This window comes from Mirounga angustirostris, unplaced genomic scaffold (assembly GCF_029215605.1).
Source record: "Mirounga angustirostris isolate CCGP_5_RB_7025 unplaced genomic scaffold, mMirAng1.0.hap1 SCAF_3, whole genome shotgun sequence".
Lineage (NCBI taxonomy): Eukaryota > Metazoa > Chordata > Mammalia > Carnivora > Phocidae > Mirounga > Mirounga angustirostris.
The window spans coordinates 15,961,427-15,988,475 of record NW_026991711.1 but is presented as its reverse complement, the minus strand read 5'-3'; the positions used below and the strand labels follow the sequence as shown (position 1 = coordinate 15,988,475).

General features: G+C 41.2%; 1 protein-coding gene across 2 annotated transcripts in view; it reads left to right on the top strand.

Moving 5' to 3' along the window:
- GPC6 (glypican 6) overlaps positions 1–27,049 on the top strand; it is a 1,081,278-nt gene that overhangs the window by 1,035,778 nt on the left and 18,451 nt on the right. For both annotated transcript variants that reach the window (XM_045869601.3, XM_054506389.2), the window contains exon 7: positions 23,202–23,338. In XM_045869601.3, coding sequence (XP_045725557.1) covers positions 23,202–23,338 — 137 coding nt within the window. The remainder of the gene's footprint in view (positions 1–23,201; positions 23,339–27,049) is intronic.

Sequence of the window (27,049 nt, the reverse complement as noted above, 5' to 3'; positions counted from 1 at the left end):
GCATCCTACAAAATAACGTATTCAAAAGTCTGTTTCTTCCCCACATAATAATTTGTTCAAATTTTTACCCTGCACAGAATGAGCAAGTTCTCATAGACTTCACATCAGTTATTATGTAAGATCTTTTTTAAAAAATGATGAGGCTTTCTCCATAATTCAATAGTCAACTGAAAAAAAAATATTTATTGAGCATCTACCATGTGTTCAACACTCAGCTAACTGCCAAAAGATACCAAAATGTACAAGATATTGTTCCTTACCAGGGGCATAAAGATGTTTTATAGAGGCAACGCATCCCCAAATGAAACAATAAACAAGCCAAATGCACGAGGTACTGATAAAATAAAATGCTCATTTGTGTGATAGGATGAACAAAATAAATTTCACTCTGAGAGTGTCTTCCAGTTCCAAAACTCTCCATTCTATATGCAGCACAAATAATAGCAAAAGAATTTAACTAAAGGTTCTGGAAGGTGTGTTTTAATCATGAGCATGTCCCTATCAGAGTGCCTGGTACCCAGTAAGCTCTGGGCAAGTGCTGAATGAATAAATAAGTACATGAGCACAAAATGTAGAGGATGTAGAAAGTGGAATGAATTGGCATTATCCAAGAAGGCTTCAGGGCAGAGACTGCTCTCAAACCAAACCGTAAAGCAGAGAATGAAAACTGTCATCCTTCAAGGTAAATCCAGCTATATAGATGTGTTCCATTCAACCTATGCAGTGTTGGTGGTGGGGGCGGTGGCAGTGGTGGTAATGATGATGATGGTGATGATGATGATGATGATGGTGGTTGTGATGGTGGTGATGAAAGGGAAGGAGGAGGAAAGAGAATGTAAAAGTCAAGAGACTCCACATTCAAATCTATATATTTCTGTTGTAAAACAAAGTCTGCCTCTCTGGGTCCCTTGTCCATGTGGCATCATCCCTTTCTTGGGGTGTTGTCATCCCACTTTGCTCCATGCCCCATCCTGTCTCTCAGCTGTCTCCCCAGCCAAGGCCAGGTGTCAGTCAACTTTTATTTCCATGTCTGTGCTGTTGCCTTCTTATGTAAGAGAAATACTTATCCATATACATACTCTCCAAAGTGGAAAAACGATGATCCAAGAGAGACTCATGTTTCAAGGAAAATGTGAGAGAGTATCTCTTAGAAAAATGAAGGAATTTCTTTGCCATCAATATTAATCCGAATGTGTCTAATGAAAGAATAGAAATTACCTCCTCACATTATCAACTACCTCCCCGGTGTGACCTTCCATAAGCATTTGATCTAAAACTACAACCCATCTTCTCACCCCTCTCCACGCAGACTGTCAACCCCCTTCCCCACTTTATTTTTCTCCTTAGCACTTAACCCTGTCTGACATATATATGTTACTGGTTTCTCTGTTGATCAGTGGACTTCTCTAGGGAAATCATAGGCTGCATGAAGGGAGAAATTTTTATTTTGATTTATTTTTTGGTCACAACTTCAAATCTTGTACCTAAGACAGTGCCAGGACCATAGTAGATATTGAATGAATGAATGATAAATGAACAAACTCAGCCCACTTCTCCAATTTCTTTCTCTGCATGATCTCTGCCTTAAAGGATAAAGAGGCTGTGGATAGACAGAGAGATGTCTTTCCCAGTGGGGAAAAGTGACTTCCTGGAAATAACATGGGCAAAGGCTTGAGCTGGCAGGGAGCAAGCACGTGGAGAGGGAAAGGGGCTCCGTAAGAAGCATAGTCTAATTAAAATGGAATATGTGTCATGGAGTTGCCACCTAAGAATCCATGACAGGTGTAAACAATAAGGCCCTGTCCAATGGCCCCTTTTCACCAATCCAAATCATTGCCCACTCCACACTGGTTTCCCAGCACATAACCGGCACATCCTTCTTGACCCAAACTGTTCTACCACCCTTCAGCGGATGCTCCAGAACAGAGGCTAAACTGCTCACTGTAGGCTATGAAACTCCTTAGCATCTGCTGGCATCTGCCCACTTCTCTGGCCAAAAATCCTGCCTCTCCATTTTTCCATTCACACCAAACTACTTTTCAAAGCCTGCGTGGGCTTGGTCCACATGAGCCTTCAAACATGGAGCTGTTCCACCTGATTAGGAGGCCCGGCCCGCCTCCTTCTACCGTTCGTCAAGAGCCAGCTCAAGTAGCCGCATCTGAAACCCTCTCTAAGACCCTACTGGTGCTGGCAGACCCAGGACCTTCTCTCCATACTCCTCTACTATCTGCTACTTCTCTGGCAATGCTCACCATCGAAGCAGCATGCATCACCTATAAGACATGATATGAACACACCTGTGAAGAGTCCTTTAATTAAAGGCACCTGTAGCATCCTCAGACAAGTGCAGATACCCAGGCCTTGAGTGTGCCAACCTCATGTCTTAGACCCTTCCTGGAAATTCATTGCTTTTCTGGTTGAGTGTTCACTGCCCTTGGGTACTACTGTGCGCCTATTGCATGGATTGTGATTTAACACCTCTCATCCCCTTTGCTGTGGTTTAAGTACTTTTACCTTTTAACAGTTGCTCTCAGTTTAATCAACTTTGGGTCACTGGTCTTTGTTCTTGAAAAAACTCACAACCAACCCCTCTACACTCAAGCTTCTATCTCTCTTCACCCAATTTCTATCAATGTTGACATTACACAGTATTACTATTTGTTTTGATGTCTATACTTCTCCAAAAGAAAAAGTTCCTTGAATGTAGGGACAATGTCCTTTTCCTCTTTGTAGCCCCAGTGCTTCTCACACAGAGATGGTCCTTAATACATGCTTGCTGACCAAATGCATGGACACACAGAGTACAGTCGTGCCTTTTGCCCTCTGAGAGAAAAGACCATGAATTAAGTTCTGGCAGTAGAACTGCATATTCAAAAAAAGTAAATGAATAAAAAGATTTTTAAAAATACATATATTTTTAATTACTGCAATAAAACTCATTGAACCCTGACTTAGCATCTTAGAAAAGGTAGATGTAAAAAGCTAGGTTAAATCTGAAAAGGAAAAGACTTTTCAGAGAAAGAAAACAAAGTTAAAGTCACGGGGCTAAATGTGCCCTGTTGGTATCACCTTGTCTACTCCCTGGCGCTCTGTGTCTCAGTTTTCTGGTTTCTGAACCCGTGGGTGGGATGTGCTGGGGATACAGGCGGGGGTGGGGAGAACTCATTAGAAATGCAGATTGCCAGGCTGCAGCTCCAGTGGTCGGGTCTGTACTTACAGCACTTTGAGCAAGCACCTGGGTACCGGTGGCCCCAGCACCACACATGTCCTACCCATTTTTGATCAGGGAAAGTCTCTTTTCCTTTTAAAGACCACAGGGTGGGGCGCCTGGGTGGCTCAGTTGGTTGAGCGACTGCCTTCGGCTCAGGTCATGATCCCGGAGTCCCTGGATCGAGTCCCGCATTGGGCTCCCTACTTGGTGGGGAGTCTGCTTCTCCCTCTGACCCTACCCCCTCTCATGTGCTTGCTCTCTCTCATTCTCTCTCTCTCAAATTAATTAATTAATTAATTAATTAAATAAATAAAAATAAAGACCACAGGGTGTTTCCCTAATTGCCGGAATATTCATCACATTCTCCTAAAATCCTTTTTTTAATCAAGTTTTGGTAAGCCTGTCTCTTATGGCTCTGTCTTCAGGAAGACTATTAAAAAACACACAAACAAACAACCCCAAAACTATCAAACAAAAGTGAGAAGGCTTCCCAGCTTCTTGTGGAAAGGGTCACCTCTTCAAACCAACATTATGTTCTGAGCCCAAGTCCCAGCTCCTTCAAAGTTTGGACTTTCGTCCAACTGTATACATAATGAAGAAGGGAGCTTAGTGACGCACCTCACTCCGGCGCTGACTTTAATCACACCCCACTTTCGACTGTCTTGGGGGAAACCCTTAAAAAGCCCTACCTACTTGAAAAGGAAATAAATTGAACATGGGTTGAGCCTTTTTGAATGTCTGTAAAAAAGACATTAAAATGTCTAAGACATTCGCTTTGACTTGAAGAAGAGAGTTGGTTTTCCACACAGAAAATAATTTGAGGGCGCCTGGGTGGCTCAGTAGGTTAAGGGTCTGCCTTTGGCTAAGGTCATGATCCCAGGGTCCTGGGATCCAGCCCTGCCTTGGGCTACCTGCTCAGCAGGGAGTCTTCTTCTCCCTCCCTCCCTGCCCCTGCCCCCTGCTGGCTCTCGCTCTCTCTCTCTCTGTCAAATAAATAAATAAAATCTTTAAAAAAAAGAAAGAAAAGAAATTGAAGTAAGGAAATGAAAACTGTTTTCAAAAGGCTGTTCAATTTTCCCTTTACTGTAGTAAAAAGAAGGAAGAAAATGAAGCATGTCAGCGGAATTTGTGATTTATGGATCACAGTGGCATATTATAAAAATTCAGAAATCGCTCCTAATGAGAAAAATACCAAAAATCAAATTGGAGAATCTTACTCATTCAGGTGCAAGACTGGAGAGGTTAAGTTTGCTTCGCCCTTCGCAAGGGCGACAGTGCTGAGCAATGCCCCACGCTCCGGGATAAAACAGAACTCTTCAAAGGAAGAACAGCAAAGTAACCTAAGACAGAGGCTAACTCAACACAAGCACCGTCATAGTTATTTATATTCAGAGGTCCTGTGGTTGAGATCTTTTTTTTTTTTTTTGGAAGAGATGAAGAGTTATTCTCTAAGTACCACCTGCTTAGCTACCAAATCCATTAACAGATAGCCCCTGGCATTTTATCTTGAAGATTCCACAGTGCTTCCACTACTGTTTTATACTTATCTGCTATAAAAAGACGATTCCTCCGAGTGCTTGGGATTTGGCTGAATCAGATTTACCGTATAGTTTCCCGACCTAATTCCCAAGTACAGTGTAATAGGAAAAGGCAAAGCTCTTTCAAGTCTCCATGGACTCCTGTGGCATGGTGGTGAAAATTTTGTTTTCTTTACTACTTTCCATTTCATAAGAGAAATTGTCTCAAGGAGAGGATTTCAAATGCAAAGTTGTTAGATACAGACCATTAAATATGTAGGGTTGGATTTCCAACTTATATATGTAGCCCTATGGGGAAATTCTCCCTTTGACATAGAAACCCACGGGACGAGCTGGTCCATACAGTTCTACAAATAAAAAATCCAGAACAAGAACACTTTTCCCATTTGAAAACCAAGAGGGGTTTTTAAGACTTTTATTTTTTTTTTCACATTTGTGTGTTGGAGGAATGGCCTAGATTTTATGGTGTTGTCCCTCTAGGATGATCTTAGCACAACCCGAAAAGTATTTTTTCTGCCAGTAATTAAGATAGATGATAGGTAGGTAGGTAGGTAGATAGAAAAATAGATAGATAGATGATAGATAGATAGATAGATAGATAGATAGATAGATAGATAGATAGATAGATAGATAGATTCAAGAACAATATAACTGGGGCGCCTGGGTGTCTCAGTCATTAAGTGTCTGCCTTCGGCTCAGGTCATGGTCCCAGGGTCCTGGGATCCAGCCCCGCATCGGGCTCCCTGCTCGGCGGGAAGCCTGCTTCTCCCTCTCCCACTCCCCCTGCTTGTGTTCCCTCTCTCGCTGTGTCTCTCTCCATCAAATAAATGAATAAAAATTAAAATATATATATATATATAACTTACCACTGTGCATAACCGGAAGAGTAACCAGGCAAACAACATTTGTTCTTTTTCTGTCTTTGGACCTCCTAGGGGAGTCTAAAATACTAGATCTTTTTTTTTTTAAGATATTATTTATTTATTTGAAAGAGAGCACGAGGGGAGGGGCCAGAGGGAGAAGCAGACTCCCTACTGAGCAGGAAGCCCAACGCAGGGCTCCATCCCAGGCTCCATCCCAGGCCCTGCTGCTTGTGCTATGTGATTGAGGCCAAGTGATATCCCCCCTCACAGCCCCGGCCTCCTCTGCTCAAGTGGGGCCATGAGAACTACACAGTGAGGTATGAAGAATGGGTTTATGGTGGTGTCCACCACGTAGATGACATCTCACTAAAGGAAGAGGTCACAGTAGAGCTGCATTCTCAGTCATTTTGCTGTAAGGTGAAGGCACCTTTCAACATGTTTGTGCAAACTGGAGGTAATATGGATTGTTGGATATCTAATAGGTATATGGCAGCCATCGCTGCTTTCCTGATTGTTAGGAGCATATGTCTCATCTCCTGGTTGTATGTATCAGTGAAATCCCACTAGGGCCAGCCAGGGCAGCTTCATGCCTGTTGCACAGGGTCCCACGTTTAGAATCAAATCCCACATTTGATTTAATGCTCTGCTACTGCCACGTTAAAATTCTTCTTCGTTTTTTTTTGACCAGAAGCCCCACATTTTTATTTTATTTTTTTTATTCTTATGTTAATCCTCATACATTACATCATTAGTTTTAGATGAAGTGTTCCATGATTCATTGTTTGTGCACAACACCCAGTGCTCCATGCAGAATGTGCCCTCCTCAATACCCACCACCAGGCTAACCCATCCTCCCACCCCCTCCCCTCTAGAACCCTCAGTTTGTTTTTCAGAGTCCATCGTCTCTCATGGTTCGTCTACCCCTCCGATTTCCCCCGCTTCATTCTTCCCCTCCCGCTACCTTCTTCTTCTTTTTTTTTCTTAACATATATTGCATTATTTATTTCAGAGGTACAGATCTGAGATTCAACAGTCTTGCACAATTCACAGCGCTTACCAGAGCACATACCCTCCCCAGTGTCTATCACCCAGTCACCCCGTCCCTCCCACCCCACCCCCCACTCCAGCAACCCTCAGTTTGTTTCCTGCAATTAAGAATTCCTCATATCAGTGAGATCATATGATACATGTCTTTCTCTGTTTGACTTATTTCACTCAACATAATACCCTCCAGTTCCATCCACGTCCAAATGGCCAACAGACACATGAAAAAGTGCTCAATATCGCTCGGCATCAGGGAAATCCAAATCAAAACCTCAATGAGATACCGCCCCACATTTTTATTTTGCACCGTGCTCCACAAATCATGTAGCTTGTTCTGAGGACACAGTTTCTTACTAGGTCCTGTAAGCCTGGTCTACAAGGCACTGTTCTTTATACATAGTAGGTTTGCGTTAAGTGTCTGTGAATTGAGCTGACATTGTCACCAATGAGTAACTGAACATGAATTCATTTATTTGAGGCCGGCTCTCAGAAATCACAGCTCTTCCCGAGTTTAAGTCTCTCTGTGGACAGGCCTCTTTGGCCAATCGCAAGAGTCCCGATTACAATACTCATTTAAAGGAAATTCTGTAAATGTAGAACTGGTTGGAGTATTTGCAGGATCTACGTTCATAACTTTAGACAGGAAGATTCATTAAATGTTAGAAATTAATTTGTGGAGCAAGCAAAAACGTGGAAAAACGTTAGCAAAATCACTTGAGAAAAGGTGATTACCAATGTTTTTAATATTGGCATAGTTAGCAACTGACTTTAAATACGTTCTTGATCAACATAAAGAAGCATTTCAAGGGAAAGGAAATAAATTATAATGCTACTAACCATCACACATTATAGAAGTACCTATTATAAGAGAAAATCTTTTCTAAGTTTTACTGTTCTGGATCTAAGCTTATTCGTAGAAATAAAGAATCAAATACTATACTTGATTTCACTTTGGAATATTAATAGGATTAAAATAGCTTTACATTTTCCTTTGACCCACTAAGCTAGGAAGTCAAGGTGCTAAAAATATATACTGTTGTTTCAAAATAGGCAGAAATGGATAACTCTAGAAAAGGATTTTTTTTTTAAATTTTTGCGAAGTATAACAGAGCAAAAGGACCTTTTGGGAGAAACTTGAACCAATTTCAATGCATAATTTGGCTATATATATAAACATGTCTATATTTGTCATGTAGCTTTCCTTGTCAAAAAATATCTTAAAACTTATACAGTCACAGAAAGTATCAATAACATAAAATTTCACATCCCCCTTTTAGAACTATGGCCTTAACATTTTGTAGGGAAATAAAGCTTTGGTTAACCTTGGCTCTGGCAGACCTCATTAAAATAACAGCCTGTCAGTTTCAAGTTTAAAATAACAGGGTTGTCAGTTTTATATGCGGTCGAACAATCCACAATTTTATTTTCTGGAAAGCCTGTAGGAAGTGCCGGAAGGGGTGGAAAGATTGGACAACAGTGCCATCTGGTGGCTCTCGTGGAAGGCCGTCTCTAACCACCTACGGGTGTGGCTGGACTTTCTGAAGGAAAAGGTGGGGTGATACTGGGCTGCCTTGAACTTAATTTCTTTTCTTCAACTTTTTGACAGCCTTTTGTCTTTAAGATGCATGCACATGCCCGGAGCCAATATGCAGTTTATAACTCAAAATTACAGCAAATCAATAAGATACTCTCTGCTCTTTAGTAACCTGTAATTTCTGCATATCAATGGCTTGGTGCCATTAATTTTCAAGAGAATAAATCTTGTGAAAAGAAAGGGATATGGAAAAAAAAAAAAACCTTTAAGATTTTTTTATGGGTATCTTGGGAAAAGTTCTTCAGACTGTTCATATATGAGTTGTATACTTTTCTGGATGATTGTTATACTTAAGTAAAAATAAACAAACATAAGCCAAAAAATCTCTGTCACACAGGCAAAGTATTGGCAGATGTCACAAAGCTGAATGCAACATGCTCCCATTTATTTAAATGGAAACACGTCTAGGGATAGGCTGGATCTCAGCCAGACTTCAAATATAACCTAACTCCAATTCAGTTCTTTCCTGGTGCATTTTGGCAGTCAAGGGGAGGCAGTGGACAACAGAAGAATGGCATCAAAGGAAAGACATACAAATGAGTTCTGCTGATTTGAAGTGAAGCCTACCCAAAGAATTCGGAAGGACATGCAGAATGCTCTAATGTTAAGCTAATAGCCTGACTTCAGCTCAAACAATCCAGCCACTCTTATATCACTGGCCCCCACTCCTAATATGCTCAGGAAGAACCTTACACCTGCATTCTCAGTATGGTAGCCCCCAGCCACATATGGCTACTGAGCACTTGAGATGTGCTGTAGACAGAGCTGACATGTGCTGTAGGTGTAAAAACCACACTAGATTTTGAGCCCAATCCATATGGTCCAATATGGTGGCCGCTAGTCTCATGTGGCTACTGAGCACTGCAGACATCTGTAGACTGAATGGAGATGGGCTGTAAGCATACAATACACACTGAATGTTGAAAGAGTAGTACCAAAAAAAGAATGTAAAATATCTCATTAAGATTTTTTCATATGTTTTATATGTTGAAATGATAATATTTTGGATATACTAGGTTAAAGTATTTCTATTGCATGTGGCTGCTTTAGACTCTCATTGCTTTCTGGCCCAGAAAGGCCATTCTGCCATTTCACAGGTTGTTCCTCTCCCACTAGAGCTAAAAACGGTGATCTCTGACATCCTTGCTGCTTGTAGGAGACTAAGAGAATCTATTGAGGTTATGGGATGCTTAAGATATAAAGGTGAAAGTCAAGTACAATTATATCATGGAGTCTAATCATAAGAGGAGTAAATGGCACCCCTCATTGATGCTTCAGGGGGTAAATTGGATCTTGAAGGTAACCAGATGGCTCCCAGGAAAAGGTAATTTACCTCACAGGGATAAGAATTTGATTTCCAAGAAAGAGTACACGTTAGTCACCCTATGCCATCTGTCCCCATAGAGATATTTCTATGCATTAAGAACTTCTAGCTCCAAGTGCCCTAGGCAATATATTAACTTACTAAGTTCTACTAAATCTTTAAGAAGATAGTCGAGGAAGTGGTATTTTCTCCATTTAGAAACCAATTTTTAGGGAAATTATATGACTTTGCCAAAGTTACAGTAAAGGCAAACATACCTCCATGTACTGGGCACTTTTCTCCCCTACTGAAGAGGCTTCACATCTATGAGCTTTTGCCACGTAGGGTGCCTCTGTCAAAAAGAGCTCTTCCAGACTCTTCTACCTGCAAAATGCTATTCATCCCTTAGTCCCATTTCAACTGCCACCTCTTCCTTGGAGCTCCCCTTGATTCCACCATCTATTCAGTAACAGGCCGCTGACTATACTGTGCCCTACAATCCATGAAAGTATGAGATTTACTAAGCTTCTTTATATGTAAATCTCCTTCCCCTACTGAGTAGTAAGTTCCTTGAAGGCAGGACCATCTCGTATCTTATCACTGTGCCCCTAATACATTGTAGACACTAAACAGGTAGGTGTGTGTGTGTGTGTGTGTGTGTGTAATTGAGTTGACTACCCATAAATAGACCCTGAGCAACCATTTCTCCATAAAATAGGGATGTTTACAAGAGAGATGTCCCTCCCTATGGCAATAAATTATTCTCTAAGTAAGAGCATCAAGAATTTAAATTTCACTTACAATTTGTTGGAAGTCTCAGAATTTAAATTTACCCTCTGCCTGCTCTACTTCATTTATCTACCTATTCATTCATTCATTTGCTATCTATTGAGTACTACTATCAACCAGGCATTGTGCCAGATAGGACACTCATCTCCTAGGATGCAGTGAACACAAAGGACAGAGGCCCTGCCCCTAGGTCACTTGCAATCTGGGCAGGAAAACCCATTACAAGGAATGCGGACATCTGTAGGACAGGAAAAACCAGAGGGGTCTCTTGGAACACATACTGGGGAGTGACTGTGGATGTCAGAGGAGGAGTCTCAGGGGAGGGACATTGGAGTTGAGACTCATGGAAGAAATTATCACTAAATCATACTCTTCTTTTCCCAATGTATAGACCGTATGTTTGAGGTAGAATTCATAGACATCCTTGGGTCCTGTGATTTACATTCTTGGGTGCAATTTTTAGTATCTCATTTTGTTGTTCCTCAAAATCCCTCATGCCAAAATCACTGGCACTTAAACTTGAACCAATTGCCAATTAGATTCATGAAGGAAAAGGCAGACCATTGTGTTACATCACAAATGTAACACAATGGATGCAAAAATATCACTTATTTTATATCACATAGTACAAGTCTACATTGTTAAGTATAAATCAAATCACACATGCCCAAAAGAGATTTATGTGCTTTTGGTTGTCTATTCCATGAGACATTTAGGGCAACCCATCTCTACCCTAAATGGCTTTAGAATTTCGATACATCTGATTTCCACCTACCTTTTTCTGAATATTTTCTGTGATGCATCTAAATTACTTTTCCAATATGTGAACATGTTTGCAAGTACACTCCCTGGTGGATGGAATCACATTTGCAATACCTTCCTTAAGAAGTTCCTGCTCAATTACAGCAATCTCAGGTGAGGAAAAGAAAGCTTCTCATTCCCAAGTAAGTTCCAAATATCTACAGTGGCTTCAGAGGAAGAGACGAAAATACACATCTATCTCTCAGCTTTGGTGTGAAACAATACAGCCTCAAACATTTGGAATTAAATGATGAATTCTAAAATATTCAGGAATGCCTAAACTCAAAACTGTATGCCTCCCCACCCCCACTTTTTTTAAATTAGCAGATGTACTTTTAATATCCTGGATTTCATTTCCTAAAGATGAGATTTCAATATTTTAAGAGTAATTTCAGGTGGTTATGTGCCTAACTGAATCATTGCATTATGTCAATCACAGGTAGTAGTAGAAATTCTGTATGGATTTTCTGAGTATCGTCAAAGATTCTATAATGGGATTGCACATTTGAAATAATAGTTGGCAAAGAATCAGAATTTTTTCACCAAGACTGGATATTCACAACATCAAACTTTGTTTCACATTGGCAAACTTGGGCTACTAAATATATAAGCTTTGTCTGGCACTTTTCCGAATTAGTAATAATTTCCACGTCAGTCCCATACAAAGGGATCAATCCCAGGCCATTGCCATGATCTTATTGGCTACATTAGGTAGTTGAGGGAAAGTGGAGGAAATCTGTTCTTCAAACCATAAAGAACTTCCAAAAGTTTTCATTCCACAGTGATAGAATAGATGGTTGTGGGAACAGAGATCAGTTATTAAATATCCGAATGGCCCTAATGTGCCTTACATAACTGCTAAAAATACTGAATTCATTCTCTTCTTTTGAGAATGCATCTGAGATCTTCCTATCCTGCCATATAAAGACAGCATTTCTAATAACCTAATTTAGAATCAGCGCTTGTCACAATACATGCTCTAGATCAGGGAAAGCTCCTTGGGGATGTCTGCACCCACATGACCAAAATAATGCCTGAGAAATAACAGAGAACAATGTTAACAACCAAGGAAGATAGAGCTGACCTCAAAAGCCAAGAGCAGAGAGTGAGAGAGCAAAGACTGGATAGACCCAATGTCAGAAGCGAAGCAAAAGGAGAATTTACCAGGTGATGGTCAGAGAAAAACAGAATCCACTCTCAGCAGCTGAAACTAGCTATCGATCACAAAGAACAAAGCAAAGCAAGCAAAATGGTTGGGGGCTCAGTCTCAGTGTCAGTCGCAGGAAGAAGAACAAGAATATGCTTATGCTTTGTGGTCAAGCCTTGTCCATGAAAATCCCCAGAACTGCTCATGAGGGAAAGTGACTTAGTTTAGGTCAGGCAGAGAATCTCAAGTCCTCTTCACAGTAGGCATTGATATCTGTCATTGGAAATGTTTAAATGGAGTCTAGGTGAGCACCTGTCAAGAATGCTCTAGAAGCTTTGGACAATGGAAGCTCTGCTGAGTCTTCAAATTTCATGATAACATCACTCCTTGAAATTATTTATATTTTCACACTTGAGAAGTAAAGAGTACCACAATTTAGGTACCCACTGTGCAAAATAATACTTTGGTTTCATATGCATTTCTGCAGACCTAATGTCTCCATGTCTTTTTCTTCTCACTATTGAATTCAATGATAGTTCAGTGTCAGACTGTGTCATCTCCAAGGTGTATAGAATGCTTACTACCCTCACTTGCTTAAAGTGTAATACCATAGGGAATGAAGCACAATCAGAACATTAGGTATAAACATGAGTATTTGAAACTCGATTGTTTTCTCAATATGGGCTGCAAACATCTGATGTGAACAGCATAGGAAGGTATTTTTGGTTTTCCCATATTAATTCTACTGTGAGGACCAGTGCTTTGCCAGAAAAAGACCTCATCTGTCTTTTCAGGGTCATGCACTTCCAGAGCATCATCATGTAGTCAAGAAACTCAAAGCCTGAAGCCAGGCGGGATGACACAGACTCTAAATTTTTCATCCAATTCCCAATCCCCTGAGAAACTCAACAAAACTAAGCATTGTCTTTTTGAACCTTCAAGGATTCTCTCACTTCCTGCTGATTTTTTCATCCTTCTTAGTTTTTCCTACAAAATACATGTGTGTTTGTCTCCTTGGGGAGGAATATAAAAAGTACCATACCACAGGGAAATATATGTAATTTTTTTTAAATATGGTAATACTTTGAAATATTTTGAAAAACATGGTAACAGATTAGAACTTATCATTGGATTCCCTGGGAACATCTGAGAAAGCCCAGAATGTAAGGTTGGTTTTAGGTTGTGTAGTGACCCAGGGCACTCAGCACAATGCTCAGTGTGTCATGTGGCCAAAGTATACTTTGGGTTCACTGACAGACTGTGTTCACCAGGACCCTACTGTCATCCCCAAGACTCAGTTAATATTTTCCTGAAAGGAAACATGTTGTGAGTGGCTTCTCAGTGCATCTCAGGACCTGCCCAAACATTACACTATAGACAATCTGAGACATGAAAAATAACCCCAAAGAGTTTCACACACTCAAAAGATATTCACAACATCAAACTTTGTTTCACATTGGCAAACTTGGGCTACTAAATATATAAGCTTTGTCTGGCAGTTTTCCGAATTAGTAATAATTTCCACGTCAGTCCCATACAAAGGGATCAATCCCAGGCCATTGCCATGATCTTATTGGCTACATTAGGTAGTTGAAGTTCTCATGATTAGGATGCTAAAAACTATGTCAGCAGAAGGGACTTGAGTCCAGACTTGAACACAAATCAAGCAGGTATACTGAGCAAGTCTTGTGTCTTCAGCTTCCTCATTGAACTACCTAGCATTAGCAACCCCGACTTCTTCAAGAATATTAGGGGGATTGCGTTTACAGATATTGGGCCACATCAGAAGAGTTAGCATTCCCTCCGAGACTTCAGAACTTTAAATACTCTACTCTAGACCGTCGGTACATGTTTTCAAGTGAGTGTGAGAAGTTGTGAACAGGTTCATTCACAGACCTCTGTTTGATCACTGAAGGAATATACACGACTTGAATTCTAATGCAAGTTCACACAGTGAATTGAATGACTTGGTGCTGTAATAAAAGATCATGCTTCTCTAGAGTAAAGCTGGACAAGGTCACAGTCTCTGAAACTGGGTTGTTAAACTCTCGGGTTGCAAGAATAGTATTATCTATTGTGAATTTCCCTTAACTTGACCAAGTAAAGTGGCCTTGTCCATGAGGCAAAAGTGAGGCTGACTTTGTCTCTTTAAACAGATTGTTTTCCCAAGCTAACAAATGACCTTCAGCCTATAAAATATTCACATTGTCTTTCCCCCCTCAATATGTATTATTTAGTGTATAGCCCTTTAAATATTAACCATCTTTTTTCTAAAGATATGGTATATATTATTTACATCCAGCTACATTAGGTTTTCATACAGATGAAATAGGTACATTGGAATCTTTGTGAAACCATGAACAAATAGGGCATCCGGCCAGGCGCACACAACAGGTGCCCAGTGAAGTGAATTCTGGGGCGGGCATGATTGGCAGAGGACAGCAGGTGGCCTTCTCACAGTTCACGTCTCACACTTCACAGGGAAGATCTGGGAGAAATTAAAGGTCCAGTATAGACGGACTTGGGGCCTCAGGTAGACAGATATACAGCCATGGGCAAAGTCTCCTGGAGGAAATCAAATGTGCCCCATCAAAGGATCCACAGAGGAGACAAAGGTAATAATAGCTCAAAAACACCCCTAATCAGTATTTCATAGGTCACTTTGCTTAGAAAACTAAAGGGAAGTTACTGGAAATGGTAGGGCTTTATAAGGATTATAAAAACTGCTTCGATGGGATTCATTCCATTTTTACTTAAATTCTCATGGTGTTTCCCCAAGCCAACACTGCCTTTGAGATCTCCAAGCCTCTTCCATCAAGCCTGTGTAAATTACGCCTAGGATGACATTTGAGATGACAGGGACTAGAATCCTAATTAGAGGATTGGAGGGGCCATCTGAGAGCTCACTTTCACTCAGGGGATAATCAGGTCGAGGGAAAGCACTTTTTTTGGAAGGCCGGCAGAATTTGTCCGTGTCTTCCTTATTCTCCAAAGGGAAGTCCAAGAAGGCGGTAGCTGGCAGATAATCAATCATTTTTGAAATCTTACCTCCCTTAGCAGATAATCGGCAGTGCTCTTCATGTATTTATTCACTCGACAAATATTCCTTAAGTCCCCAGGACACGCACAGCACTGTTTACGAAGGCTCTGCTGCAGAGCAGATATTCCGTGGGAGTCAGGAAAGCATAGGGGCTCCTTAGCAAAAGGAGGAGCCGAAGACCAGAGCCATGGCTAAAAGCAATGTGTTCTGGATGGATTACATCATCCCATTGTTGGAAGTGAAAACTTGGAGCACCATGTTGCATTTTGTTTTGTTTTGTTTTTAACCCCTCTGGGTAGAAATGACTAATTGCCCAGCTTCCTAATTGTCCCCATGGCAAGATTCAGTGGCCACAAAAGAGCAAATATCAGCAAAGATGTCTTTGCTTGGGAGGGACTATGGTTTTCCCCAGGACTTTTCAGGCAAATTGATATCAGTTCTCCCAAAGCCCTTTGCTTTTAATCCCATCACATTTGCTCCATGTCTGTTTACCCCCTCCTACACGGGGACACTAAGGTAGCGAGTACATACCGGCCATATTTGTATCCCCAGAGTGAGACATAAAACCTGACTGAGAGAAGGCACATATGAAGTGTTTAATGAATGAATGCTAGCAACAAAAGCCTTTTTCTTATTTAACCAATGCAATGGAAATTTTTCTGAATTATAATGCACTTTCCTATCTCATTAAACTGATTTCACTGGATGTTTCTGCTTGCTAAGTCACTGATTCAAAATATATTGGGTCAGTCCCTGTGCTACAGATCGGCAAGCACCAAACTGTTTGGATCTCACGTCTCGATTGGCAAAAAGTTAGAATCATAGACCTCAGTGCGTTTGCAACTATGCATGAATTATATATGAGCACTACTGAACTAATGTATTTTCTGTAACTTGTGAAAAGTATGCAAAAAGCAGAAACTTTTGAAGAAAGAGGTAAAACAAAGAATCTTTATTTGTTTTACTTCACAATGTTGCAGATGTACTAAGAGTAAGCCTGCCATTTTATTGTTGTTCAATTGCGCTTGCACTTTTGGAAATAAAAGAAATCCAAAGTTTCTTTGCAGAAGTCAGTTTAAGTCACTCGTCCATTTAATGAGTTAGTGAAAACTACATAATCTAATTCATAAGTGCATTTAACCAGGATATGTGAACTGCTATAGATTTCAGTACCCCGGGAACAGGCTAATGGAAGAGAGAGGTGCCACTAGAAGTCCCTTTCCACTCTGGAAAAGTCTTTCAGGATAACTGAGAAATGGCCATCACCATATGGACCCATTAAGAGACATATCAATCTGTAGATCGATTAAATATTAGGAAAGCTTAATTCCTCTTATATTTTTATATTTAAAAAGTAAAAATAGAAATTCTCATATTTTCATCCTGAATCACGTTGAATCATCTTGCTCGCACCAGGGATGGATACATACCTCCACCACCAACCCAACAAACACTCTCCGGAGGCGGTGGCTATGGGACATGTCCCCCTTAAGCCTGCTGGCGAAGGGAAACAATTCTGAAGCCTACGCTTGAATTTGGATCTGATGTCTACCATTTATTAGATGTAGGGCAAGTTTCTTCCCCTCTTAAAGACTCCGTTTCCCATTGTAAAAGGGGATAATGATCATACATCAGCACGGAGTTGAGGATTGCATGTGAGTGTCTTAGCCCAGTGAAAGCTCACAGTCAGTCCCCAACTGCTTTGAGTGGTCACTGCCCTGTGCTGAATTCAGCAAGGCTCTTAAACATCATGTGCCCCGAAAACAAAGTCTCATTTCTTTTCCCAACTTTTCGTTATTTTAAACTTTTTCTAACAAAACTGAAATGGTTGAAAAAAATAATGAACATCCATATGCCTCTCAAGTAGGCTCAGTGATGGTTGACTTTTTTGCTATTTTCAAAGAATTAAAAAACAAAGTAACACTTTATTCCTAAATATCTCAACATCAATCTTTTAAAAGCAAAGACAGTCTCCTACATAAACACAACACAGTGATTACACTTAAAAATATTATTGGTAATTCAGTAGTATCATCTACTGTCCATTCTGTATTCAAATTTCTCCATTTATCTCAAAACCCTTTCTTATAATTGGGTACTTACCTCTTCCAAATCCGGGATTCAGTAAAGGTCCACCCATAGCATTAGGTTGTTACATTTTTAGTTTCTTTTCATCTAGGACAGTCTTCCTGCCTTTTTACCATTTTTACCTCTTTTGAAGAGTTGAGGCCAGTTGTCTTATATAATACCCCACACACTGAATGTGCCTGATCATTTATTTATGGTGTTACTTAGTTTGGCCCTGTACCCCCCAGTATTCCCTGTAAGCCAGAACTTGGTAATTCAGAATCTTGATGAAATTCAAGTTCGATATCTGGGACAAGATTATTTCTTAAATGAAATTGTCAGACACCCAGGACTTGGATCATCCTTTCTGCTCTTTGATGTTGTTAATCCCTTTGGTTTTGCAATCATCCCATCTTGTCAGCTTCCTCCTTCTTTTGTCTGATTTTGTGATTCTGAAAGGGTGGGCATGAAAATGGTACCACTGTTTTCCTATAGTCAAGTATGCATGGACCTTCTGACAAGCCTTCAACAGAGTCGATGCTTTTACCGGACCCAGGAGTTGAAATTGTCCGAAATCAGAATAAACTCCAGATAAGTTCTAGAAGAGGACCATATTTTCCCTGTGGCCCCCAACAGTGTGTATTTGGATCGGAGGCCTGCAGCATAACAGAAGTTAACTTCCAAAATCTCTCAGTGGTGTAGATGCAAAACATTTAATACTCGGTGATACTGACATTACAGCATTACGAACTTAACACTGGACAAATGGCAACTGTAACTTGCAAGTACTTGAGAAAGTTAATTTGTCCTAGAATAGCGCCTGTGGGAAGCAGAAAGACATTGCTGCAAACTATTTATTTGATCCCAGGCCTCTGTACCCATCAGGTCTGCGTTAGTAAGGAATTAGGATTCACTGTACTTCAGTGACACATTCTGACCACCAGTTCTTGCTAGCATAAAGCTTAGCTCACTGTCGTGTGCACTAAGGTTTCCAGGAAGAAAATTTTAAAAACAACTCAGGTCTCGAGTTACCACGAAGTGGTCACACACATTGTTCAGAGATAAAAATAAGAGAAAATGTGAAAATATTTAAACGGTGGAAGGATTAAAAACCTTGCATGATACTGAAAAACAAACTGCAATCAAATGGATATTCTTTGGAATCAAAGGCATGCGCCTCCCTGGTGGCTAATAGGGTCCCTTTTTTGCAGCTTGTCTGCATGGCCCCCTCGGCTGGAAGTGAATTGGCCGATGTTTCCATGCAGAATGTTAAAATGGCATGTGCACCCCTTGCTGTTCCTTTGCTGTTATGTCCTCCAATCACACCGTGAAAATGCCTGGCTACTGAAATACCAGAGTGAACACAACCTGATTATAAGATGTCCTGTGGTGACTCAGAGGGGACCCACACACTCCTCACTTAGCCAGATACAACCCACCACTCCTCCTGCCCTTCTGACATGAGTGCCTGTTGTGGGACCACCCTATTTTGTGTTAGCAAGATTGTCCGTGGCCTTGTAATAGATTGGGACAATTAAATCTATTTTCCCAATCGACATGTATTGGGCTCCTACCATGTGCTAAGGTATGTGTGACCAACCTGTCCTTGTTTGCCGGGACTTCCCAGTTTTAGTACTGAAAATATGGCATGTTCTAGAACCCCCATGTCCCAGGCAAACTGGGGTGGTTGGTCAACTGGCCCATCTAAGCACTGAGGATGACAAGTTAGAACCCTCTCCCTGCATCAAGAAGCAGGTGGTCTTAGAATCAGAAAAGTAAGCCAATTACAAAAACTTAGAGTAATCAGTACTTAAAATAATGAACAGGGCACCGTGGACACAGAAAGTTGAATCTAACTAACTGGGAAGGCAGAGAATGTTCCTTGAAAGAGACAATGCTTGAGTGTGATTTAAAGAATGAGCAGCACAACATACACAGTTAAATTTTGCAAGCCTCAAAAGAGGAGATACTGTGGGATGTCATGCTATTTTATTTTCTTTGTGTCCCAAAATACATATCTTTGGTTTAGATTCCCACAGTGTAAAGGTAGGATCTTAGCACTAAATAAGCAGAAAAGAGAATGGTAATTCTTGGTGTACTTTATTATGGGACAGAATACACCTTACAGTATTTCAGGACTGAAGCTAGTGACAGTTTTCTGGATTAGTTATGCATATGCAATGCCTATTTCTTTTCCTGGAGTTTGTGTTTGAGAACCATGAGAATGAGTAGCTTAGGGGTGATAGCCCAGGTTTCAAAGGTGAGGGACACCAATGTGGCACCTTGAAGAACAAATCAAGTGAGGGATTTTATTTTTGACATGTTTTATTTTGAAAAAAATTCAAATGTACTGAAAAATTGCATTTTTAAAAAATTGTATACATCCATCTAGATTCATTCAGCATTAAAAATTTGCCACATTTGCAGGGCACCTGGGTGGCTCAGTCAGTTGAGCGTCCAACTCTTGGTTTCAGCTCAGGTCATGATCTCATGGGTCATGGGATTGAGCCCTACATCGGGCTTTGCACTCAGTAGGGAGTCTGCTTGAGATTCTCTCCCCCTGCCCCTCCCCCTTCTCATGTGTGCATGTGCTCTTTCTCTCTCTCTCAAATAAATAAATAAATCTTTTAAAAAATTGTCACATTTGCTATCTTGCTCTATCTCTATACATCTATGTGATGATGATGATGAGGATTCCTGAATCATTCTAGAGTAAGCTGTGGAAACCATAACCCTTTAACTCTAAATAGTCCAACATGTATCTCCTAAGAACATGACATTCTCCCATATGACCACAATATGAGTTCATATTCAGAAAATTCAACACCAACACAGTATTATTTAATATAGAGTCAATATTCAAATTTTGCCAACTATCTCCATAATATCCTTTCTGGCAATTATTTTTCCAACCTAGTGCCCAATCCAGAATCATATGCTGCATTTGAATGTCATGTGTCTTATTCCTCTTAATCTGGAAGAAGTATTCAGCCTTCCCTTGTCTTTTATGACTGACATGTTTGAAGTGTACAAGCCAATTGTCTCATAGAATGTCCATCACCTGGGACATTGCATTTGTTTGATGTGTCCTCATGATTGGATCCGCGTTATGAATTTTAGCCACATAAGTGATGTGTCCTTCTTGTCACCTCACATCTGGAGGCACCCTAAATCACTTTGTCCCACTACTTCAATCACCTGGTTAAGGTGGGGGCTGGCCCAGTTTCTGCACTGTAGAGTGACCAGTTTTCCTTTTGTAATAATGAGGAATCTGTGGTAAATACTTTGAGATTGTGCAAACATCCTATGCCCCATCAAACTTTCACCCAACGTTTTTTGCATTTATACTGGTTTGTGAGGGCTGCTGTGACAAAGTACCACCAAGTGGGTTGCTTATGACAGATTTACTGTCTCACAATTGGGAGGCTAGAAGTCTAAGATCACAGTGTCAGTGGGGTTGGTTCCTTCTGGGATTATGAGGGCGAATCTGTTCCTTGACTCTCTCCTAGCTTCTGGTGGATTGCTGGCGATCTTTGATGTTCCTTGGATTGTAAATATATCCTCCTGATCCATGCCTTCATCTTCACATGGTGTTCTCCACATGTATTTCTGTCTCTGTGCCTAAATATCCCCTTTTTATAAGGACAAAGTCATATTGGAGTAGAGTCCACCCTAATGACTCCATTTTAACCTGATCTTTTGCAACAACCCCATTTCCAAATAAAGTCACATTCACAGGTACTGTGGTTAGGACTCCAACATCTTTTGGGAGGGATGCAATTCAACCCACAGCAGCATCTGTAGCTAATATTTGTTGAAATCAATTATTACTATGATGGCTGCAGAATGGTGATTTTTCTGTCATTCTTTCAACATTTATTAGTTGGCTTTTGGGAATTGTGTTCTTTTATAATTGATAAACAGAATGTGCATCCATCTGTAGCTGGATAGAAATGGCTACATGTCTTTCAAGCAAAAAATATAAAACAAAAACATACACACACATCTGTGCCCAAAGTAGTAGAAAAGGACTAACTCTCATTGCAAAGCTCCTTACCCAGTCAGATTGGCCAGAAGGAGAGCCAGGGGTTAGGGTAGCCCATGGACCAAAGTCAGCATCAGTGGGGGAAATCAGAGAGTGCAGGTCTCACGCCATCCTAAACATTTGTTTTGTGTAAGCTACTTCTTGGAATGTCATTACTCAAGGATTCTCTTCACGCTCTAAAACAAAAGTAACATCACTCTATTTAAGGGTATGTGCCAGATTCTCAAATTCAGCATTCTGATCGTCTTCAGGCCGTATGGATGAGCAGACATCTCACAGTACTGAAGCCTCTTGTCATCATCAGAATCACAGAGAAGCAAGGGCCAAAGACTATATAAATCTGGAGCTGCTGGGAAACATGATTGGAACAGAGGTTCCATATTCCTTTGTATTTACTCTTAAACCTGACAAAAGATCTTTGGAATTGTTTTCCTAAACTCTATACTCCATCCACAGTAAACACTGAATACTTTATTTCCAAAGGCTATCGATCTCAAATACAAAATGCCAGTAAGTCTCAGTGGTTGTCCCCTCTATAATACCTTGTGGGTATGATAAAGCTGCTGTATCAACATACCACTTAAAGAACAGAAATTTATTGTCTCATGGCTCTGGAGGCTAGAAGTCCTAAACCAAGATGTCAGCAGGATTGGTTTTTTCTGAGGCTGTGAGGGGACAATCTTTTCTAGGTCTTTCTCTACATTTTCTTACCTTTATGCATATCTCTGTGTCCCAAGTTTCCCTTTGGACTAGGGCCATTCTAATAATCTCATTTTAACTTTTCTTACCTCTGTAAAAAACAAACAAACAAAACAAACAAACAAACGAAAAAAAACTATGTCCGAATTAGGTCACATTCTGAGGGACTGAGTGTTAGGACTTCAGCATATGAATGTGGGGCATTATAATTCAACCTACAACAGATGCATTTCAACTATCCATAGGTTCCCAATGTTCACATAGGGAATAGAATAGAAAATCAGAGTTGTGACTGCATGAACCTAGATGTTAACTATAGAACCAAAATGGTACTGAATCCCTGTCTCTACTCTTTCTGCAGGTGAAAAGTCAGTGCTGAGCCTGAAAACACTAAAGATGGGGTTACTAAGCTTTTCCCCGCCAACCATCCATAGGGCTGAGGATTTTACACTTACCTGTATTCGGAATGACTTTTCTCTTTCTGCTGTAGAGATTTTTAAGTGGGTTTGGCTTGCTACTCACCATCCAAGTGTGCACTGTATAGACTTGTCCATCAGTTAAGAGCAGAGGTTACCAGCAGTCAAATTAGTGACAATATTTATTTCTTACAGAAAACAAATAGACCATTGGGGAAAGATTTTTTCTCTCGGTGCATTGTTTTTGTGCATTTATCTGACATCCAAGCAAATGAATTCTAAAGAATATATTTAGGGAAATCTGCAATAGGGAACACCTATTTTTCCCAGCCAGAGAGGGACCTGAAGCCATTGAGATGCTTTGTAAGTTTTTAATTCAAAGCATGGGAGGACAGAAAAGATGGAAAACAAAAGCCAATTACCTGCGAACTCTCTGCCAGGAGCTAGAGGAAGATTGAGGGAGGAGGTAGGGAGGCTTTGCCTGGGCAATAAATCCTGCAGCATGGAGTCTCTCTCTTAAAACTGATAGAGTTTGTGCTCGTCCTATCACAGATTCTCTAACCTTCACCTGTGTCGTGTCCTTGTGTAGAAATGGGCAACAGCTGGGGAGACTATTCACTCTCTTTCCTTGCTTTCTTGATCAGGTCACAGACATAAAAGAGAAACTGAAGCTCTCTAAAAAGGTCTGGTCGGCATTGCCCTACACCATCTGCAAGGATGAGAGCATGACAGCAGGTGCAGCCAACGAAGAGGAGTGCTGGAATGGGCACAGCAAAGCCAGGTGAGGGGGACTCACCGTTCTTAGGGTCAGGGCATTGCACAGCCAGCCCTGGAAGTCTCTGCTGGCCCAACTCTACGGGCCTGTTTATGCAAAAAGCAACGGAGGGTGGAGGGACACGTTGTCACTTAGCGACAGCAGTTCAGAGTGACAGGTTTGATGGGCACCTGGGAGCACTTACTCTCAAGGCACCATTAAGCGTGGAATCCTTGTTCTGAATGCCTCGCCTCTAGATGAGAACGGAGGAACGGTGACAGATGCCAGGTTACGGATATCCTGAGATCACAAATCGCCTTTTATGTTCGCTTAATGACTTAAAGACAGCAGAGCTATTTTTATCCAGAGTGAAATGTGCAGGGCGCACTGCTCTTTCCATCAAAAGTTAAACAGGAAGTGAAAGTTCAGCTGCAATATTTTTCACCCTTGGAGAAAAACAGTATTTGATGGGCTCATTGGAAGGGTAAGGGAAAAAGAAAATGACCAAGGGACAACCGGGAAAGTGTTCTCATAGGTTCCCTGCCTTGAAAAGTCCCCCTGGGATCTCCGGATGAGAGATGGCTCTGTTTTCATCCTGCTGCTCAGCTGCCCAGGGTTGCTACCACTTGATGTGGAATTTCTGAATTTCTTAATTCAGCCCAGAAATGGGGTTGGCCTGAGTTTTCCTAGGGTGGAGGAGTTGGACAGGAGAACTGGCTGGGAGCTGGCAAGCAGGGCAGGACACCAGCAGAGGAGGCTGCCCAAGCACGCCTCAGTGGGGATGCAGGTGGGCAGAGCAGCTGGTAAATTGGACTCAAGGAGTCTTTGGGGATTGACCAGCAGGTGCAGAAGTTAAGGGCGCGGGGGTGGGGGTTCTGTTCTGGGCCTTAGTGGGCGTTTTCAAGCAGATGAAGCCGCTGTGATCAAAAAGAAACAGGAAGATCCATGGATATTAAGTTCAGAAGAAACTGCAGAAGCTAAGCAGGGGTGCAAGTGAGGTGCTCATTAGGTATTTCTCACACTGCTGAGTTGAATGTTTTAGCATCTATTGGTAATGATATTATTAGCCATACTGGCTCCCCAGTATGCTTAGCAAGGCATAAACAAGACAGCTATAGAAAGAGCTGTAGTCATTTCAGGTTGCTCCAGAGTATCAATGTCCAAATCTTAGATCATGAGGGAAGACAGATATTTGTCATATCAACAACACGCCCCTCAAAAATGCTTAGTCATTTATCAGGGTCCAGCCTTGTAGAAAGGAGACCTTTGGCCAGCAAATTCAGCTGTGAAATTTAACAGCTTCCAATGTGTCTTTTCCTAATGATTGTACAGAAAGACACTGTAAAGGATGACCAGATGGCCTCATGAATAAAGTGGTTGATTTTCTGAGCTGCTCTGTTACCCATCTGTGTTTACCTTTCAGCCTTGGCTGAAATGAAGGCTGTGATTTGAACTACATTCCCAGGGTTACACAGGTTGCTGGCTATTAGTGCATACACAAAAGGAAAGATAAAGAAATGTTGCAGGAAGGGATCGGGGAGGGGACTACATACACTCCACCAAGAAAAAGAATGAGAAGTTGGTGGCCATTAAAGCTAGAGCTAGGGGAGACCGGGTTTAGCCAAATTCCACACTGTGCAGATCAGGAACCTGGGTGTGTGAACGACTAGTCCAAGGTTGCCCAACTAGCAAGGGTGAAAGCTGGAAATATCCCAAGTCCTAGCCCAGTATTCTTTTACGTCAACATCCTCCTGCCTCTAAAACAAATGGCTGCTAAATATTTTTCTCCCCCGGTTAGGAGAACAAATGAAACAAATCCTTAGCTCTATAAAAGATTTAATGGACCTACATTCATTCATTCAGTCCCTCCATCCATCAGCAATGTTATTAAGCACTCCCTCTGCCCAGGCACTCTGCAAGACTCCGTGATTTAAGTACTCTATGATAGTGGTGATGTCTGTCAACCAATGAAAAGCACAGTGGCAGGAGAGGGGACTGCAAGGGCAATATTGTTGCACTGTAGGCTTGGGAAAGGACAGTGTAGGTGAAGAACCACCCAGATCAGTACTTAGGGACCAGATTTGATTTTTATCCAAGGTCAATGGGAGCCCATTAGGGGAATTTATGCAGGTGGTGAAATTATCAAATTTAATGCAGTAAAATCATTTGCAAAGATATTCCAGAATCTAATCCAGTCTATTTTTTTTAATGAGGCTGTCAAATATTTACGACTCAAATTATATTAAAATTTCATAGTTTCTTTTTAAAATTCTTCCACTGCCATGAAATCTTAATAACTTTATATTTAATAGCATAGTAAGTAGATAACCAGTAAAGGCTTGTTGAATTAATTTAATTGAAGCTTTCCTCTCATTCTCACCCAAATATTAATTGATCCAGGAACACGTGAGAAAATTTTTTTCAATTCCACTATTTTGTAAGTTTAAAATCCACTTGTAATGCAGGTAATAACCTATTTTTCCTTACATTTTAAGTATGGATTTTCAGATAATAGGCCTTCTAAAAATTTGGGATGCATGTAAAAAAGAAAGAAAGAAAGGTTATTCTTATCAAAGAACCAGAACCTTGATTTAAAAAAAAAAAATCTATCAACAGGGTTAATGCATTGTGGAACAGAGGTGCCTATTAGCACTGATAGAGCTTGTCATGGTCTGGAGTTCCTAACTCAAGCCTGCTTGACGAGACCACTGACAGCTTAGACATTTCTTCCTCCCTTTATGTTTTGTTTTTTTTTTAAGATTTTATTTATTTATTTGAGAGAGAGAGAATGAGAGACAGAGAGCATGAGAGGGAGGAGGGTCAGAGGGAGAAGCAGGCTCCCCGCCGAGCAGGGAGCCCGATGTGGGACTCGATCCCAGGACTCCAGGATCATGACCTGAGCCGAAGGCAGTCGCTTAACCAACTGAGCCACCCAGGCGCCCCTCCCTTTATGTTTTATCCATCCAACTCCTGCAGCCACATTCTTCCATGCACACCCACTCGCAATGCCCTTTCCTCCCACCTAAGCATTTGATCTGGCTTGTCTTCCAACACCCGTATTTGTCCCTGCTATTTTCTGAACGCTACCCCACAGCTCGTTACCATACTTCCTGGATTCAGGAGCATACCTCTTTCACGTGTTAACATATCTGAAATCAAAATGACTCCTACCAGGGATATGTCCATTTCTTCCAATGTATCGTCTTTTCCCAAAGAGCTGTGACTAAATGAATGGCTCCAGTTGACACTGATGATGACTTTAAACAGAAAGAGCAGGATACCCGTAGAGGTGGCTGCTATGGTGGCCGCTGGGTGAACATGCTGTGTGGAGAGGGTCAAGGGTCTGGGAGCAGAGGCTCCTCTAGAATAAGGACCCGCCCTCAACTTCCTGCTCCCACCGTCAGCCCTTGCTGGCAGATCTCACCTGCTTCAGGGGCTAAGCAGGTCTGGAAACAGGAGGGGAGGCAGAAGGAAGAGGCTATGCCCTTCGAGGGGGGAAATTGTGTGTATGCTGATGACCTGTGAGCACTGAGGTCTCCGGTCCATCAAAAAGACTGGTTGTGAGAAGAAGCTCTTCGCTGCTTCCCTTTCCCTTGCCGATCTCCCAGGACAATTTAAAGACCAATGCGATCATGTCTATGAAAATAGGCTGTGAATTCTGAAACAGCACTTCCCAAATGTTAATGTGCAGGCTACAGTCTTGGGGAGCTTGTGAAAAGTGCAGATTCCGGCTCAGTA